This window comes from Oncorhynchus clarkii, chromosome 16 (genome assembly GCF_045791955.1).
Source record: "Oncorhynchus clarkii lewisi isolate Uvic-CL-2024 chromosome 16, UVic_Ocla_1.0, whole genome shotgun sequence".
NCBI lineage: Eukaryota > Metazoa > Chordata > Actinopteri > Salmoniformes > Salmonidae > Oncorhynchus > Oncorhynchus clarkii.
Window position 1 is genome coordinate 45,825,547 of NC_092162.1, and position 19,192 is coordinate 45,844,738.

General features: G+C 43.2%; 1 protein-coding gene across 1 annotated transcript in view; it reads right to left on the reverse strand.

Moving 5' to 3' along the window:
- LOC139368588 (calmodulin-binding transcription activator 1-like) overlaps positions 1-19,192 on the reverse strand; it is a 483,633-nt gene that overhangs the window by 18,913 nt on the left and 445,528 nt on the right. Inside the window, exons 10-11 of the mRNA XM_071107638.1 lie at positions 15,356-15,482; positions 14,900-15,034 (exon numbers count right to left, since the gene is read on the reverse strand). Of these exons, the coding sequence (XP_070963739.1) occupies positions 14,900-15,034; positions 15,356-15,482 (262 nt within the window). The remainder of the gene's footprint in view (positions 1-14,899; positions 15,035-15,355; positions 15,483-19,192) is intronic.

The window sequence follows — 19,192 nt, forward strand, 5'->3', positions numbered from 1 at the left end:
CCCACATACACACCATCCTTATGTCTCTCCCCAGCTCTCATCCTGTCACTAGCCATGGCTGATACTTAAATTACCCCCCCCCCTCCACCTCCACCATAGTGCTAGCTTTCTTCACCTCTCCATAGGTGGCTAAGGGCAAAGTGCTGATGAGGGCTGCAGAGGTACCATACCCAGACCATACCCTAGTGGTAGGAGGGGGGAGGTAAGGGTCAGAGGGGTTAAGTAGGTCACAGCCCTGCAGCATTTCTAGCCACCAGGGTTATGCTCTCTGAGAGAGGAAGGATGGGAGAGAGGGGGAGAGAGACGGTGGCGAGGGCAGGAGGAGAGGACTTAGCGGCAGCAGCAAGCCTGGCTGACATGTCTTTGTTCAGACTCAGTGCTGCAGTGTGCTGCAGTGCAGATGATGTCATCTCCACCTGCTGGCTGCTGCTCTGAATGCGATGCACGTATACTGCAGAGGGAGGAGGGAGGGAGCACAGAGCGGGAGGGCTGGATGGAGGGAGGGAGCATGCATCCAGCCAAACAGAACTACAACAACACTCTAACATCACCAACAGCCTCCCTTGTGCCTTGTTCCTCCCTCTCTTGACAGTGTGTAATAGAAGACGTCTACACGGGTCACTAAGGCTGCAGCGACACAGCTCTGATTGACAGGGAGCCTGGCACATCATATGAACAGTAGCTGACTAATCACTTACCCCCAGAAAACACATGTATTAGCTGACAAATAGGAGCTGCTCAAACTGGGTTTGTGTGTTTGAGTGAACAACGGTTTTGTTTCAAATCAAATGAAGGACAGGCCAACATATTCTCATTCTACATGCTGCTTCATCCTATAAAGCTACGGTTGACAGTTTGTAATACACTACATAACCCCTTAAATTGTTAAGTGAGGAGGGAACAGAAGCACTAGCATAATCACTTCAGGTATAGTCTAAAGCTTCTAGTAATGTGTATGAGAACTTGAGCCACAGGTTTGGAGCAGCACAGTAGAGGACAGCTCACTGTCCTAGCTGAGGGACATGAGGACAGGCCACTATCTATTTCACTGCAGATACACACTGCCCAGGTTGAGAAGGTGCAAGACAGATATACACACACACACCAATGCGCGAACACACTAACTATGTAATAGACCGTGAAAACTAGGTACAAGCACTTATTTGCAGTAAATTAGCTCTCAATGTATAATGTAGTAGCATGGAGAGGAAGGTACATGGAAGGCCACAGGAGACTAGTTAGGCATCAAGGATGAATATTCTACACTTTTAGTACAAATACTGAGTCACAATGGTCTGGATGCCAGGCTAACAATACTGAGTTACAATGGTCTGGATGCCAGGCTAACAATACTGAGTTACAATGGTCTGGATGCCAGGCTAACAATACTGAGTTACAATGGTCTGGATGCCAGGCTAACAATACTGAGTCTCAATGGTCTGGATGCCAGGCTAACAATACTGAGTCACAATGATCTGGATGCCAGGCTAACAATACTGAGTCACAATGGTCTGGATGCCAGGCTAACAATACTGAGTCACAATGGTCTGGATGCCAGGCTGACAATAATGAGTCACAATGGTCTGGATGCCAGGCTAACAATACTGAGTCACAATGATCTGGATGCCAGGCTAACAATACGGAGTTACAATGGTCTGGATGCCAGGCTAACAATACTGAGTCACAATGGTCTGGATGCCAGGCTAACAATACTGAGTCACAATGATCTGGATGCCAGGCTAACAATACTGAGTTACAATGGTCTGGATGCCAGGCTAACAATACTGAGTCACAATGATCTGGATGCCAGGCTAACAATACTGAGTTACAATGGTCTGAATGCCAGGCTAACAATACTGAGTCTCAATGGTCTGGATGCCAGGCTAACAATACTGAGTCACAATGGTCTGGATTTAGAGCAGAAGTGTCAGCTGACACCTTTCTCCTCACACACCAACCTGTGGGTCCGTTAATGCCACTCAACCACTGTTCTACAGCTGAAGCCCATCATTATCTTTATGTGACTACTGTAGCAAACCCCCAAATGTACTGATCTAGAAAGGCTGGGTCCAACCTCTGTGTGAATATGGTAGCAAACCACCACATGCAGTCTAATAGACAAGCTGTGGCTATTGCAAACCCCCGCATGTTCAGTAGTTAGAAAGACTGTGGTCCTACCACCCTCAGAGTCTGTGACTGTGCAGCATATTCTCCTGATTGACAGAAGCTGGTATTTGTGCCTGTCTAAAGGAAGAGGTTGCTAGGCCATCTGACACAGGCTCACACAGCTGGGACCCATGGGTACACTGATAATCAAAAGCTAAGTTGCCTTCTTTCTTTGGCATAATGACCAGCTTTGTTAGTTCTGTCCATTGTGGAGGGTTTCTTTAATATGGCTTCCTCTTCCTTCAGCTTGTAATGGTTTATGTGCAGTATTCTTTCTCCTGGACAGAGTGTAGGATATTGATGAGAGGTTTGAAAATACCAAAAGTTAAGACCACAGAAACAAGTTCATTTTCTTAATTTGTTTGAGGAGAGTGCATTTATCTGAAAACATTGACCCCACAAATGTGTCAGCTTGACCCAACAAAGAAACAACAACAAGGGTCGTCATGGGTCAAAATCAGAAGAACACCAGACCTTTCCTATTATGAACACTACATAGATGGAATCCAATGTACTGTAGTGATTATTGCACGTTAACGTTTTTTTGTCATGAATATTGTTCTGGAGGCAGCTCTGCAGAGTGGTCACTAGTTGGCACAGCCACAAAGTCATTAATTCAGATTTTAAACCGAACCTTAACCACACTGCTAACCCTAATGCCTAACCTTAAATGAAGACCAAAAATACATTTTTTCCATTAATCTTTACAATATAGTCAATTTTTACTTTGGAGCTGACCCATCTAGCAGAAATAGCTCAGTTCTGCCTCAAGGACAAGACTCATCCCAATAAACATCTACCTGCGTGATTATAGGGGTCAATGAGAGGAAAAGTGCAGTCTATTGATGCAGCTTTTATTATTGTAATTGTAATGTTGCTTTATGTTATGCTCTATGTTATTATGGGGTGGCGGTAGCCCCGAGGTTAGAGATGCGTGCCAGCAACCGGAGGGTTACCGGTTCGGATTCCACTGCTGATGGGGGTAAAAATCTGGCGGGGTTGAGCATGCAACCAGAAGGGTTCCCTTGAGCAAGGAACTAATCTGCTCATTGGGCATTGCACCAGCCTCTCCAACCTAATGTGTGTGTGTGTGTGTGCGCGTGAGTGCGTGTGTGTGTGCGCGTGAGTGCGTGTGTGTGTGTGTGTGTCCGGGGGGGGGGGGGTGAATCAAAGCAGAAGCAGATAAAAACAGAAGACACATTTCCATCTCGAGTGGACTAATAAAGTTTATCCATCTCTAACCTGGTTCGTAACCACCGGGACCTTCATCGCACATGAATTCTGTAGGAGAAAATCCATGTTGCATCGATTGCACAGTAATGGTTAACAAGTACAGTATATATCAGCAGAAAACCAGGAAGTAGGCTTCTCACCTTCTCTCGCAACACATTAGTATTGACTAATGTAAAGCAACAAGTTTAGCTGAGGCTTTTCCTCTATCGTTGTATAATTCAGATAGAATCAGATCGTTCATGCAACAGGGTACAGGATTCTTCATACATAACAATAGAGGGGCACACAGCTGCAACAAAAAGCCGATGGATGCTTTATACTTCACACATAAGCCTGTTTAGCGACTCCTAATATGACAGTCCCGCTTGGCAAGGTTGGAAATCAGCTAACCAGGTAGTATGCGCCTGACCTCACGGCATCAGTCCAGCTCCAGAGGTGAAGCAGCTCAATTTCAATTCAACGTCAAGACTGACGAGGCACTCTATATTTCAGACTGCCCTGCTCTCACAAGCCAGTGAACTGCCACGAGAAGAGACGACAAAGGGGAATTACGGCTTGGTATCTGCTATTACAGGAAATGACAAACGTCTGCTGTGCTAATGACTACACAAAACCTATGATGATATCAAACGTGCACTGTAGAGTGTAGCACAGAAGGTATCACACTAGACCTGTACACGTACGCCGATGTCTGAAAGTATTGACACCCTTGATAACGATGAGCAATAATGACTGTATACAATCTATAGTTCAAATACTGAGCTATATTGTATGCTCAAAAAATTTGGGGAAATTACATTATTTTATGCTAATAATATTGCTTGGAGAAAGAGATTTTGTTTAACAAGAAATAAACATCTAAAAATATGTAGGGGTCAAAATGATTGACACCCCTAAAGATTCTTAGAAATAAAGTAGTCAAAAGTTTGGTATTTGGTTCCATATTCCTAGCACGCACATCAAGCTTGTGGCTCTACAAAATTGTTGGATGCATTTGCAGTTCGTTTTGGTTGTGTTTCAGATTATTTTGTGCCCAATAGAAATTCATGGCAAATAATGTATTATGTCATTTTGAATTCACTTTTATTTTAAATAAGAATAGAATATGTTTCTAAACACTTCTACCTTCATGTGGATACTACCCATGATTACAGATAATCCTGAATGAATTGTGAATAATGATGAGTGCGAAAGTTACACTGAGGGTCAAAGATCATACCCCCAAGACATGCTAACCTCCCCTGTTATGGTTAATGGTGAGAGGTTAGCATGCCTTGTGGTTATAGTCTTTGACCCTCTGTAACTAGCCCTACAGTGTCCTATTCATAACACCAGGAAAATGCTATCCTAAAGAAGACACATGGAATGACACTATGATAAATGACAACACAATACCCTTATGCAGCTGTATGAAGGCACAGCTTACACTTGTTAGTCAGCTAAACATAAGCAATGTCTTAATCTTTCTTAAAATGTTTGGATTGTATCGCTAGATATTACTGTACTGTTGGAGTTAGAAACAAGCATTTCGCTGCACCTGTGATAATATCTGCAAAACGGTGTGCGCAACCAATAAACATTGATTTGATTTAAATCACTGCATGTTTCACAGCAATGTAAAGTCACCTGTCTGTGTCAGTAATAGTTCTGACTTGTGGTATGATATGACAGCATCTTGGCAAGTAATAGTCCCCCACTGCTATGTGTTGGAAACACACAACTATTGACAGTATACTGTGCTCAGCCTGAGTAAACGGTAACAGTAAGGGGTTAGCTATTAATATTTACCAACAACTATAACTTATGGTAGAGCTATTGAAGAGGCACACAGACACATTTGCTAAAAAACGTTTTATGTGTGGGAACTTGAATTGGGTTATCACAAATTGCCTTAAGGGGAGGCAAAGAGAGAAGACACAAATTGCCTTAAGGGGAGGCAAAGAGAGAAGACACAAATTGCCTTAAGGGGATGCAAAGAGAGAAGACACAAATTGCATTAAGGGGATGCAAAGAGAGAAGACACAAATTGCCTTAAGGGGATGCCAATAGAGAAGACACAAATTGCCTTAAGGGGATGCAAAGAGAGAAGACACAAATTGCCTTAAGGGGATGCAAAGAGAGAAGACACAAATTGCCTTAAGGGGATGCAAAGAGAGAAGACACAAATTGCCTTAAGGGGATGCAAAGAGAGAAGACACAAATTGCCTTAAGGGGATGCATAGAGAGAAGACACAAATTGCCCTAAGGGGATGCAAAGAGAGAAGATACAAATTGCCTTAAGGGGATGCAAAGAGAGAAGACACAAATTTCCTTAAGGGGATGCAAAGAGAGAAGACACAAATTGCCTTAAGGGGATGCAAAGAGAGAAGACACAAATTGCCTTAAACGTAATGCATAAAGAGAAGAAACAAATGAGTCATGTTCTCCAAAAAGCCAATTCCTCCCTCCACAGGTTCCATTTCTGCAAAGCCATGCCCAGAGGCTGGCCATTCCCAGGTAAGCATTTCCACTTCACTGGAGCTGCTCTCATTCTATCAACCATTTCTGAAAAGACAAACTCCTGCAGCAGTACATTATTACAATTGCATTTGAAACAAACTACGGTAGGCACATTATAATAGCTTCTCTGGTTTCTGTGTTGCTATCATTAGTTTAACAACAATTGACATCTGCCAATGTCCTACAGGATAAACTGACTGCAACATGCCACTGAAGTTCTGTTCTACTTTTCACATAGTCAATACATGCAGTCATGTGACACCAACTCGACAGGGCTTTTTAGAGGGTAAAGAACTTTACTTATATTTTTTGCAGAGGGGGAGAGTAATAGGCTACATTCGGAGTTTACATTAAAATCAACAGACTTGTTACAGTTATTAAACATGACGGGAAGAGCTAAAATAACATGATACTAAGTGAACTGCATACTTTTCGCAAATAGACGCGCGCTAATGTCGCTGTCCAATGACCCGTGGTGCTGAAAACGTTCTCGCAGACTTTACAGAATAAGCTACGCGAGCGCTCATTTTGCTATCCACTGCATCGTGTTTCTTAAATTCAAAAGCAAGTTGACCAGGAGGGCTACAGCAGGCTACCTTTTGCGTGCTTACTTGATGCTAGAAAACTAATGAATAGTAACTGACTTCTTTAGTTCTCGCGTGCTCATAATACAGACGATACAATGAGACAAAACCAGTTTCACAACTGTGGCATGTTGTAAGATGCATATGATTTAGCGACCGAAGCTAAAAAGATGGCATGACCGAACAACAGGATGAGACAGCCACCTAGCCTGACTCCTCGATACTTTTAAATCACATGATCAACAAGAGGGGGGAAATGCGCTATTAGAAACCCGTGAAAAGCTATTTAGTAACAAAACCCTTCTGCAGAATATCGCTTAAGCCATGAGACAAAGTATTTGAAGTGTCCAGTCATTAAAAAGGCATCTCTAGTAGTTGTATCCTAACAACTTCCTTCACCTACACGTGAAAGCATCACCGCCTGTCACCGCCGACAGCTTCAGGCTTTTGGTAACCTACCTGGCTTTTTGAGTAACACTTATGCTGTGATATTAAGCTGTGAAACATGCTACCATTTAAAGCCTATGCATGTTCAGGATAGTGCTGGAACCTTATGATAAGCTTCAGTTTAATTGACTATGCAAATAAAACAGAAATGGGATATAATGAGACAGATTGAAATAGTACAGTGGTAGTTCCACACGAACTACTCTACTGTTACAGTGTGAAATGAAGGAGCCAGTCACAGACAGTGAAACTAAACATTTTGAGAAAGCACACAACAAAACATGACCAACAATAGTAAACGACCAGACCGGCTGCTTAACCTGTCAGGGTATAACTCGTCTAGAAACAGTACAGAGTTAATGTACAGTCAGCCTTGGAGTAATACCGCTAACGCCTGTGTAACTGAACTTCTCCTGTTAGTCGCCAGTAGATAACACACAGATACACCACAACAGCATCCACCGCAAATATGCAACTAAACACATCTAACCTTCTACTTCATTTTCCATTGGTAGAATCCCCCTGAAGAGCAAAACTGTTTCCCTTCTCTTTAGGAAAAGCAGATGTCATTCACTGGCATCCTGACAAAAGTCCAAGCATGCTGCATTTCAATTATGTGCACAGTTTCCCAATTCCCACAGTTTCTAGGTAATGGATGACGCTATGAGTAAAAATATCCTTTACGTGTAGAAGCTCAATAGAGCACTCATCAACAATAGAACAAAGTGGAAGAGCGACGTGAGGGAAGATAGAGAGAGATAAAGACCGCTCACTACTCTTCCCATCATAGCCCCCTCCCCTTCACTTCTTTCTCTCTCCGACCCCTCCTTCCCCTCCTGTGCTTCTCTCTACTCGGTCCCTCACTAGCCTGCAGTAAAATAAAACGTATGGCTGCGAGTAGACGTCGTGCGCACGTGCCGCAGGTAAACAGACGCCCTAGTTTTCCCTTCAAGCCGTCGAGCTTTTAAAAGCTCGCGCCAACTTGTCGCTCTCATTACTATTTATAATGTTACTTTTACTTTTTAATTTTCAACTGCCGACCGACACAGAACTGAGGTGGGTAAATGTTTTGTACAATTCGGTTTTTCTCTCGTTAGATTTGATCCTATGGGAAAATATTCGACGCATCCTGATATGTATCCTGCAGCTAGGCCTACTTCGATTCATTGTCCCTGGAAGTGAGTAGCATTCAAAGGATCCGTTATCTCCCGCGGTAAATGTCAGCTCCAGTCTATATCAAAATTATTCATTTGGAGCCAACCGCTTGTTGCTCTGTCTGCGCTAATTTACCGTATTTAGCCTACCTAACATGAACACGGTGACCATGCATTGTGTAGACTACCGTCAGTTCTTTGGTTTGTTATGCGGGTAGGTAGATCGTTTTACTACAGCTCTTTACTTTCAGATTAGATGGAGAACCAACCGGTGAGGTTAGCAGCTCTGTGTGGCTTAATTTGGCGCGCACTGTCTTCCTAACGAACCAGTACCCGATTAGTGAGTGCTCACCGGGACCGTCCAGGACCATGGACAGAGAATGATTAGTGGGTAATAGCCTGTTCTGCAGCCCAGATCTCAGTGTTTTCTGTCCTGCCCATGGCTCCGTACCTGCAGTGCTGCAGAGGAAAGGAAAAGCGCCCCTCCCCCACTCTGCATTATGACAAATCAAGGAAGGCAGGAAGCTGTGTACGTACCATTAGCACATCATAGCACAGTTTCAGAATGAACGGATAAGGGAAAGAGAGCCCAATAGATTTAGCCTATACCCGACTGCAAATTTAAACTCTTGTTATTATTATTAAAGAATGGGAATTCAATGATGTAGGTTAATGAGAATTATGGATCAATATAGGCACACAAATGGTTAAGTGTCGCATTACATATATAGTAGCTCTGGAATGGTGTCTTTTCTAGGTTACGTTTATCTGTGCTGTAGCGCATGCAAAATGTCATTAAATGAAGCATGTAAAGGCAGCGGTATACAATGCATTAGGTGGACATATGAACATCTATATCGTACTATATTCTTTATTTTAATATAATAAATTGTGCAGCTGTAAAATGGCTACATATTCACTGAGTGGACAAATCATTAGGAACACCTGCTCTTTCCATGACATAGACTGACCAGGTGAATCCAGGTGAACACTATGATCCCTTATTGATGTCACTTGTTAAATCCACTTCAATCCGTGTAGATTAGGGGGAGGAGACAGGTTAAATAAGGATTTTTAAGCCTTGAGACAATTGAGACATGGATTGTGTATATTTAAGTGCTTTTAAATGGGGTATGGTAGTAGGTGCCAGGTGCACCGGTTTGTGTCAAGAACTGCAACGCTGCTGTGTTTTTCACGCTCAACAGTTTTCCGTGTGTATCAAGAATGTGGCACCACCCAAAGGACATCCAGCTGATTTGACACAACTGTAGGAAGCATTGGAGTCAACATGGGACAGCATCCCTGTGGAACGCTTTTGACACCTTGTAGAGTCCATGCCCCGACAAATGGAGGCTGTTCTGAGGGCAAAGGGCAGGGGGGATGATCCTGGATGATACTATTGTATCACCTTGTTATTTTTTCTCTTGTCACTAAGGTTACTGACAATTAGTATGTTAATCATCCCAGCCACTGCAGTCCCGCGTAAACAGCATTAAGAAAACCACAATCTATCCACTTTGATTTACATTGAGTTGAGTGTTTCTTAAATAGAGCATTGCAACAATGTAGTATGTAAAACAAGCATTTGTAGCATTTCGCTACACTCGCATTAAAATCTGCTAACCATGTGTATGTGACAAATAAAATTTGATTTAAAGAAAAGGGGGAACTCGCATACCTTCAGTCCTGCCAGGTTTATGGAAAAAAAGACTATACTAAATAGAAAGGAAATCTCCAACACACAAACAATTGCTATGTTGAGTTTTTAAACATGAATGGATCAACTGACACCAGTCTGAATCAGTTTCTCTCACCAATCATCTGGATCCAATCTGAATCAATTCACCTGAGACAAGTGACCAAGGGATGGCCTGTTCAACCACCCAGGCTTAGGTTGCGCCCCCCCACATGCTACCCTATTCCACACATAGGACTCGGGTCAAAAGTAGTGCACTATATAGGGAATAGGGTGCTATCTGGGACTATACCAGCTGCTTCAGGGCTCTGTCGATTCTAGCAGGATGAACTTAACAAACACCATGTAGTATTTATAAGTATCATCAGGACAGGCATGAGGCAACAGAGTCATATATCTGAAAAGCCAGCATGAAATCTTTGGACATGAACAGAGTGGAAAAATACATCAAATAAATGATTACCATACATGGCAAATGAGAGGATCCAAAATAACCGGCAAAATGCAACCACAACCACAACCACAAGCCAATGCCAATAGCAAGATAATATCAAGGCAGAGAGCGGGAGTGGGTAAAGGGTTAATAGAAGTAGTAAGGTAATAGATCAGACTCTGTTTTCCCTCAGCTCCTTAGCTTACTGTGGAGTGTAGAGTAGTGAGACTGGTTCTATGAATGGACCTGTGAGGCAGAGACAGTAGGGTGAGTGTACTGTATGAATGGACCTGTGAGGCAGAGAGAGTAGGGTGAGTGTACTGTATGAATGGACCTGTGAGGCAGATAGAGTAGGGTGAGTGTACTGAATGAATAGACCTGTGAGGCAGATAGAGTAGGGTGAGTGTACTGTATGAATGGACCTGTGAGGCAGATAGAGTAGGGTGAGTGTACTGTATGAATGGACCTGTGAGGCAGATAGAGTAGGGTGAGTGTACTGTATGAATGGACCTGTGAGGCAGATAGAGTAGGGTGAGTGTACTGTATGAATGGACCTGTGAGGCAGAGACAGTAGGGTGAGTGTACTGTATGAATGGACCTGTGAGGCAGAGAGAGTAGGGTGAGTGTACTGTATGAATGGACCTGTGAGGCAGAGACAGTAGGGTGAGTGTACTGTATGAATGGACCTGTGAGGCAGAGACAGTAGGGTGAGTGTACTGTATGAATGGACCTGTGAGGCAGATAGAGTAGGGTGAGTGTACTGTATGAATGGACCTGTGAGGCAGATAGAGTAGGGTGAGTGTACTGTATGAATGGACCTGTGAGGCAGATAGAGTAGGGTGAGTGTACTGTATGAATGGACCTGTGAGGCAGATAGAGTAGGGTGAGTGTACTGTATGAATGGACCTGTGAGGCAGAGACAGTAGGGTGAGTGTACTGTATGAATGGACCTGTGAGGCAGATAGAGTAGGGTGAGTGTACTGTATGAATGGACCTGTGAGGCAGATAGAGTAGGGTGAGTGTACTGTATGAATGGACCTGTGAGGCAGATAGAGTAGGGTGAGTGTACTGTATGAATGGACCTGTGAGGCAGATAGAGTAGGGTGAGTGTACTGTATGAATGGACCTGTGAGGCAGATAGAGTAGGGTGAGTGTACTGTATGAATGGACCTGTGAGGCAGATAGAGTAGGGTGAGTGTATTGTATGAATGGACCTGTGAGGCAGAGACAGTAGGGTGAGTGTACTGTATGAATGGACCTGTGAGGCAGAGAGAGTAGGGTGAGTGTACTGTATGAATGGACCTGTGAGGCAGAGACAGTAGGGTGAGTGTACTGTATGAATGGACCTGTGAGGCAGAGACAGTAGGGTGAGTGTACTGTATGAATGGACCTGTGAGGCAGATAGAGTAGGGTGAGTGTACTGTATGAATGGACCTGTGAGGCAGATAGAGTAGGGTGAGTGTACTGTATGAATGGACCTGTGAGGCAGATAGAGTAGGGTGAGTGTACTGTATGAATGGACCTGTGAGGCAGATAGAGTAGGGTGAGTGTACTGTATGAATGGACCTGTGAGGCAGAGACAGTAGGGTGAGTGTACTGTATGAATGGACCTGTGAGGCAGATAGAGTAGGGTGAGTGTACTGTATGAATGGACCTGTGAGGCAGATAGAGTAGGGTGAGTGTACTGTATGAATGGACCTGTGAGGCAGATAGAGTAGGGTGAGTGTACTGTATGAATGGACCTGTGAGGCAGAGACAGTAGGGTGAGTGTACTGTAGGAATAGACCTGTGAGGCAGATAGAGTAGGGTGAGTGTACTGTATGAATGGACCTGTGAGGCAGATAGAGTAGGGTGAGTGTACTGTATGAATGGACCTGTGAGGCAGAGACAGTAGGGTGAGTGTACTGTATGAATGGACCTGTGAGGCAGATAGAGTAGGGTGAGTGTACTGTATGAATGGACCTGTGAGGCAGAGACAGTAGGGTGAGTGTACTGTATGAATGGACCTGTGAGGCAGATAGAGTAGGGTGAGTGTACTGTATGAATGGACCTGTGAGGCAGATAGAGTAGGGTGAGTGTACTGTATGAATGGACCTGTGAGGCAGAGACAGTAGGGTGAGTGTACTGTATGAATGGACCTGTGAGGCAGATAGAGTAGGGTGAGTGTACTGTATGAATGGACCTGTGAGGCAGATAGAGTAGGGTGAGTGTACTGTATGAATGGACCTGTGAGGCAGAGACAGTAGGGTGAGTGTACTGTATGAATGGACCTGTGAGGCAGATAGAGTAGGGTGAGTGTACTGTATGAATGGACCTGTGAGGCAGATAGAGTAGGGTGAGTGTACTGTATGAATGGACCTGTGAGGCAGATAGAGTAGGGTGAGTGTATTGTATGAATGAATGGTGGAGGGATACACTGGTTCCGCCGCACCACGTCTGCCTGGGAGCCGGTGGTTCTTGATTATTCAATCCCACTCCCTCAAGGGGCGTCTGCAATGCAGCTGTCCCGTCAGCCCACTCCTGTACTCTCCTCCCCTCTCTTCACCATGCCCTACTTTAGCCTGTCAATGCACAGTCGCACACACACTGCAGTAGCAACACTCTCTCCCAGCTCAGCTCCACACACACACACACGCACACGCACGCACACACACACATCCCTGCAGTGTCTCACTCTATCGCAGTCTAAATATACTAATTCACAAGACTTCCTGCTGCGAAGCCCTTGAGCCCGAGTCTTCATTGTGCAGCCAATCTAAATACCCATGTGTGCCGAGCAACATATACTCACGTATGTCATAGTGGTTCTAGGAGATCTATTTGCAGTAATGCCAAGACTCTTAACATCCATGATCAACTTAGTTGATTCACTGCAGCTATTAGATATTGATCCTGACATGTCTATCAGAACACAATAGCATCGTCTGAAAGACACAGGACAAGGACTGGTGCTCTTCATGGTTCTGGGCCATGGTCCAAATCAAACCCAAGATGAACTGAGTTTCTACTACAGTTGATCCACTGCAATTGGGTCGTTCCACGAACGGAGTGCCGTTTCACTTTGATATTTTGCACCAATATTGAAGGTTGAAAGGCCGTTTTATTAAACCAAGTGCCCTTCAATATAGACCACATGAAGAATTCATCCAATCAGATGTTTGTGTATGAATAAAGACTTGCTTAAAGTGTGAAAATGCTGCATTTAGACATGTCCCTCTGTGACTTGTAGGAAGATTGTAACCCACTTAACCCCAACACGTTTTATCATTACTGTAAAGCCCCCGTTATTGTTTATTTGACAAAGTCATTTAAGTTATTTCATGTGATTCCTCTAATCACGTGAAAGGTCTGTCCCTCGCTTTAATGTCAACCCTGTCGCGTGAACTGAACTCTGGTTTCAATATGGTGTAACGATATATGTGCATCTTTTTTCATGTTCAAAAGAAACATTGCATCTCTAAAAGGCAAATGGTCATGTAAAAAGTGCTGGTTCTACTGTTTTTGGCCATTTTCTAGTGTTTTGTGGTGGAAAACTGAGGGCGTCAAGCACAACACGTCAACCCCGTTCCCCATAGATAGACAGGCTAGAATTTCTTAAGCAATTACAATTCATTTGTAATTGTAATGAAGCTTGCATTCAATTGCCCCTCCCTGTTGCACACAACAAGCTTCCATTTCCTATGACATGGGATTTATGGCTGATTGAATCGTTAACCCTGTTACTTTATGTGGCACTTAATAGTCTCTTAGTGTAGTCATTTTGGTATTAACCTCTTGAGATGGGAAAATGTGTTTTGTATTATGTTGAACATGTGCTCTGTATGGCAGAATGTTAAAACTAGGTGAAATAAAATCTTTACACTACCCAAAAGGTACTCATTTGACCCAACTATTGATCCTGACATCAGAAAACATTGAAGACACAGAACAAGACTAGTGTTCTCCATGGTCCTGAAATAAAACCTGATCCCAAGATCCCAATGGAGTTGACTCACTGCTGCTATCACACCTGATGACTGATGACTAGTGTTCTCCATGGTCCTGAAAGCCCATAATGAAGTTGATTCACTGCAGATATTGATTCCGAAATGTCTATCAGACCACATTATTAACACTACTGGATCCTCTCACAGATACAGGACAACAGGAAAAGGACTAGTGCTCTCCAATGTACTGAAATCCAACTCAATCTTCAAGTAATTACTGTCCATCATGGACCATGGACACACCACCACACAGCCACATGCCTCTAGAACAGCCTCTAATGTAAATGGACAGGTAGTTGTGATTTGTGACACTCAGAGCAGCAACACGACAGCACATCAGAGTCATTTAGGATGAGCCAGCAGATAGCACTTCACTGGTGCCCAGGGCAGAAGGACAGGGAGAGGGAGAGCAAGAGATAGAGAGAAAGAGAGAGGGGAAGTAGAGAAAGAGGGGGAAGCAGGGAGAGAGAGAAAGAGAGAGTGGGAAGCAGAGAGTGAGAGAAAGAGACAGGGAAGGAGAACGAGAGAGAAAGAGAGACAGGTTAGGAGAACGAGAGAGAAAGAGACGGGATCGAGAATGAGAGAGAAAGAGACGGGGAAGGAGAATGAGAGAGAAAGAGAGGGGGAAGCAGAGAGAAGGAGAGACACAGAAAGACATAGTGAGGCAAAAAGAGAGAGGAAGATAGACCGAGACATCTTACCGTCCAGTGAGAGCCAGTCGTGTTGTGAGGAGGGCAGTGAGGGCAGAGCGCGGGCTTTGTACTCAAACACCACTGAGTTAGAGATGATCTGGTTACTGGCAGTCACCTGCAGTGTCACCAGCCCAGTGTCATGAGCTGTGGACAGAGACAGACAGAGGGAGTCAGAGTCAGACGCTTCACTGATAACTGCTACAACTCCAACACTCCTGACTCTAACCACCTGTAGACCTCATAGGAACATTATATTCTTCTTCTTGAAACTTCTCAGTGGCCAGGGACACAATCTCAACTGAGGAACAGAGACACGAGTAAAGACCTTTGTGTAATGTATGCTGATCTAAGTCTAAAAGATAACGACTGATATCCCGGGTAGGTACAGTTCACAGTGTTTCCAGTTTAACCCTGGTGGAAGGACCAGAGGGTGTGCAAAGGCCAGGCCACTGAGACCAGTCTTACCTGGGCAGTAGCAGCGTAGCACCCCAGGCTGGATGAGAGAGGCAGGGACAGATATCTGATCAAACAGGCAGCTGTAGTTAGAGCTGGCCTCCTGCCATGGACCAGTGATGAGCACCTTCACTCCTCCCTGAAACAGATAGCACACAGACTCACAGCGCGGGAAACTGGATCATCTGGACCTATACTGGGTATTAGGGAACAAGTGTGAATTTGGCCATGATTTAATGTAATGCTGCCATCTTATGGAGAATAGTAGGAATAACGTGAACACAGGGACGTAATTCTCAAACTGCTGCCACCTAGCGGTGGAAGACTGGCATTACACAACCGTTTATTGTCTCTGCTATATTTACTGCGTTGCCGTCCTGTGGTTGGACAGTGATATTACAGCCATTTTTCTGTCTGACCAAAGTGGTTGCCATCTTGTGGATGAACAGTGTCATTGGCGTTAAACCGAAGTTCTCTGTACATACAGTCCACACCCCTTCCTTACTTATTTACTTGGACAGTGAAGCTAAAACTTTGAATTTGGCTCTATACTCCAGCATTTTGGGTTTGAAATGTTTTATAAAAAGGTGACAGTACAGATTGTCACTTTTTATTTTCATACATATCTGTTGTACCGTGTAGAAGTGAAAGCACGTTAGACTATCTAGTCCCCCCGATTTGAAGGTGTCATAAGTATTTGGACAACTTCACTTCTGGTGTATTCAATTTAGTCCAATTTTTTTGTATTTGGTCCCATATTGCTATAGCACAGAATGACTACGTCAAGCTTGTGACTCTGCAAACTTGTTGGATACATTTGCAGTTTGAGGCATAAATAAATACATAAATACAGAGGCATAAATATCATGCCCCCCAAAAATACCCCCATGTCTTGGGGGTATGCTAACTTCCCCTGTTATTGTAATGTATGGGGTATGATACTTTTGGATCTGTAACTTTCTCACTCATCATTATTCACGATTCATTCATGATTATCGGTAATCATGGCAGCATCCACATTAATGTAAAAGTGTTCAGAAAGATATTGTATTCTTATTTACAATAAAAGAGTCTCCAAAATGACACAATACATTATTTATCATTCATTTATATTTCCATGGGGTGGCAGGTAGCCTAGTGTTGGGCCAGTAACCAAATGGTTGCTGGATCGAATCCCCGAGCTGACAAGGTAAAAATCTGTTGTTCTGCCCCTGAACAAGGCAGTTTAACCCCCTGTTCCCCGGTAGGCTGTCATTGCGAATAAGAATTTGTTCTTAACTGACTTGCCAAGTTTAAAAAAATATATATATAAAAAATATTTAAAAAATACATGTTTGCCCATGGAAGAAATGCCCAGAAAGAGACTTTTTGGACCTGAATGTCAGAACATTGTAATGTCAGAACATTCAGGAGATAAACGTGCTCATAGTTGACCTATTCTGCATACCCCAGCATACCATGAGACATCCAGGTCTTCATCACTGAGAAATAGAAACTATGATATTATTTAAAAGCTTACAAACAGGATGGTCAAACTATTTTATGATATATATATTTTTTAATTAAAACATGTAGTAGCTTACACGCTAATTGACATAATCTGAGGTGTTTGTGTTGTGCCCGCCATCAGTTGAGACACAACATGCTCCTGAATACAGGGTGGGTGTTGTTTCATTAATAGAAATAGCGTTCATAGAATGGACCTATCCCTTCAGACCACTGCAATTTAGATGGTGCAGCATTGACATTTAACTTTTAACTTCTAATTACTACCACAAAGAGGACCACCGGTCCACCCACCGTCGAATGTCAACCTAAATAGTAATGTCTATTCTACTATCTATATTTCTATGATTTCAATATGTTTCCAATGGAGGACAGTATAATTTAAAACAACAGGTATTCCCATTCAAGTCAACATTCTCTGTTGTGTGGACCTCCAACCATCTTTGTAGTACTACTTGAAAGTTGACATTTAAATTTGATTCCACTTTTTAATACAGTTATCAGTCAAAATATGACACCCACCTTGTATTGAAGAGCATGCTGTGTCTCAACAACACATGATAGATGATATCAAATAGGGTCTAAATGACCAAATATGCGAATATGAAACAAATTGGAGTGTAAGTAAGCGTTATTAATTGACATTGAAGGTAAAAAAAGGAACATTTCTACATGTCTATTTTCTTCCTCCAGAAATGATCAAATAGTTTGACCATCCTGTTTGTAAGCTTTTAAATAATATAAACCATTTCTATTTCCCAGTGATGAAGACCTGGATGTCTCATGGTATGCTGGGGTATGCCGAATAGGTCAACTATGAGCACCTTTATCTCCTGAATGTTCTGACATTCAGGTCCAAAAAGTCCCCTTCTGAGCACTTCTACGACGGGCAAATATGTATGGAAGGTTTCGTTCAAATCAAAAGGGGGTGCTGTCAAAAAGTGACTGAATTCAAATGGATTTATCCCACAACATAATCAGAAACACAACCAAAACAAACTGCAAATGCATCCAACAAGTGTGTAGTCACAAGCTTGATGTAATCATTGCGTGCTAGGAATATGGGACCAAATACTTACCTTTTGACTGTAAATGTAATACACTATAAGTGAATTTGTCCAAATACTTATGACACCTTCAAATGGGGGGAATAGATACACAAAGTGCTTTCCTTTCTAAACGGTGAAACAGATGTGTGTGAACATACCCTCAAATGAAAGGTGACATTCTGTACTGTCGCCTCACATAAAACACTTGATGTCAAATCCAACATGCTGGAGTATAGAGCCACATTTAAAGTTTTAACTTCACTGTCCAAATAAATACATAGGGGAGAGTACTTTATTGAGCTGCCATCCTGTGGTTGGACAGTGTTACTGGCATTACACAGACTCTACTCTCTGTTTTGTACTTTATTGAGCTGCCATCCGGTGGTTGAACAGTGTTACTGGCATTACACAGACTCTACTCTCTGTTTTGTACTTTATTGAGCTGCCATCCTGTGGTTGAACAGTGTTACTGGCATTACACAGACTCTACTCTCTGTTTTGTACTTTATTGAGCTGCCATCCTGTGGTTGGACAGTGTTACTGGCATTACACAGACTCTACTCTCTGTTTTGTACTTTATTGAGCTGCCATCCTGTGGTTGAACAGTGTTACTGGCATTACACAGACTCTACTCTCTGTTTTGTACTTTATTGAGCTGCCATCCGGTGGTTGAACAGTGTTACTGGCATTACACAGACTCTACTCTCTGTTTTGTACTTTATTGAGCTGCCATCCTGTGGTTGAACAGTGTTACTGGCATTACACAGACTCTACTCTCTGTTTTGTACTTTATTGAGCTGCCATCCTGTGGTTGAACAGTGTTACTGGCATTACACAGACTCTACTCTCTGTTTTGTACTTTATTGAGCTGCCATCCGGTGGTTGAACAGTGTTACTGGCATTACACAGACTCTACTCTCTGTTTTGTACTTTATTGAGCTGCCATCCTGTGGTTGGACAGTGTTACTGGCATTACACAGACTCTACTCTCTGTTTTGTACTTTATTGAGCTGCCATCCTGTGGTTGAACAGTGTTACTGGCATTACACAGACTCTACTCTCTGTTTTGTACTTTATTGAGCTGCCATCCGGTGGTTGAACAGTGATATTACAGTTCATTCAAACTACGTTGATATGTACAGGTAACTGCCAAAACAAAGGAAACAACAACATAAAGAGTCTAAATAGGGCGTTGGACCACCACGAGCCAGATCAGCTTCAAAGTGCCTTGGCATCCATTCTGGAACTCTGTTGGAGGGATGCAACACCATTCTTTCACCAGAAATTCCATTAT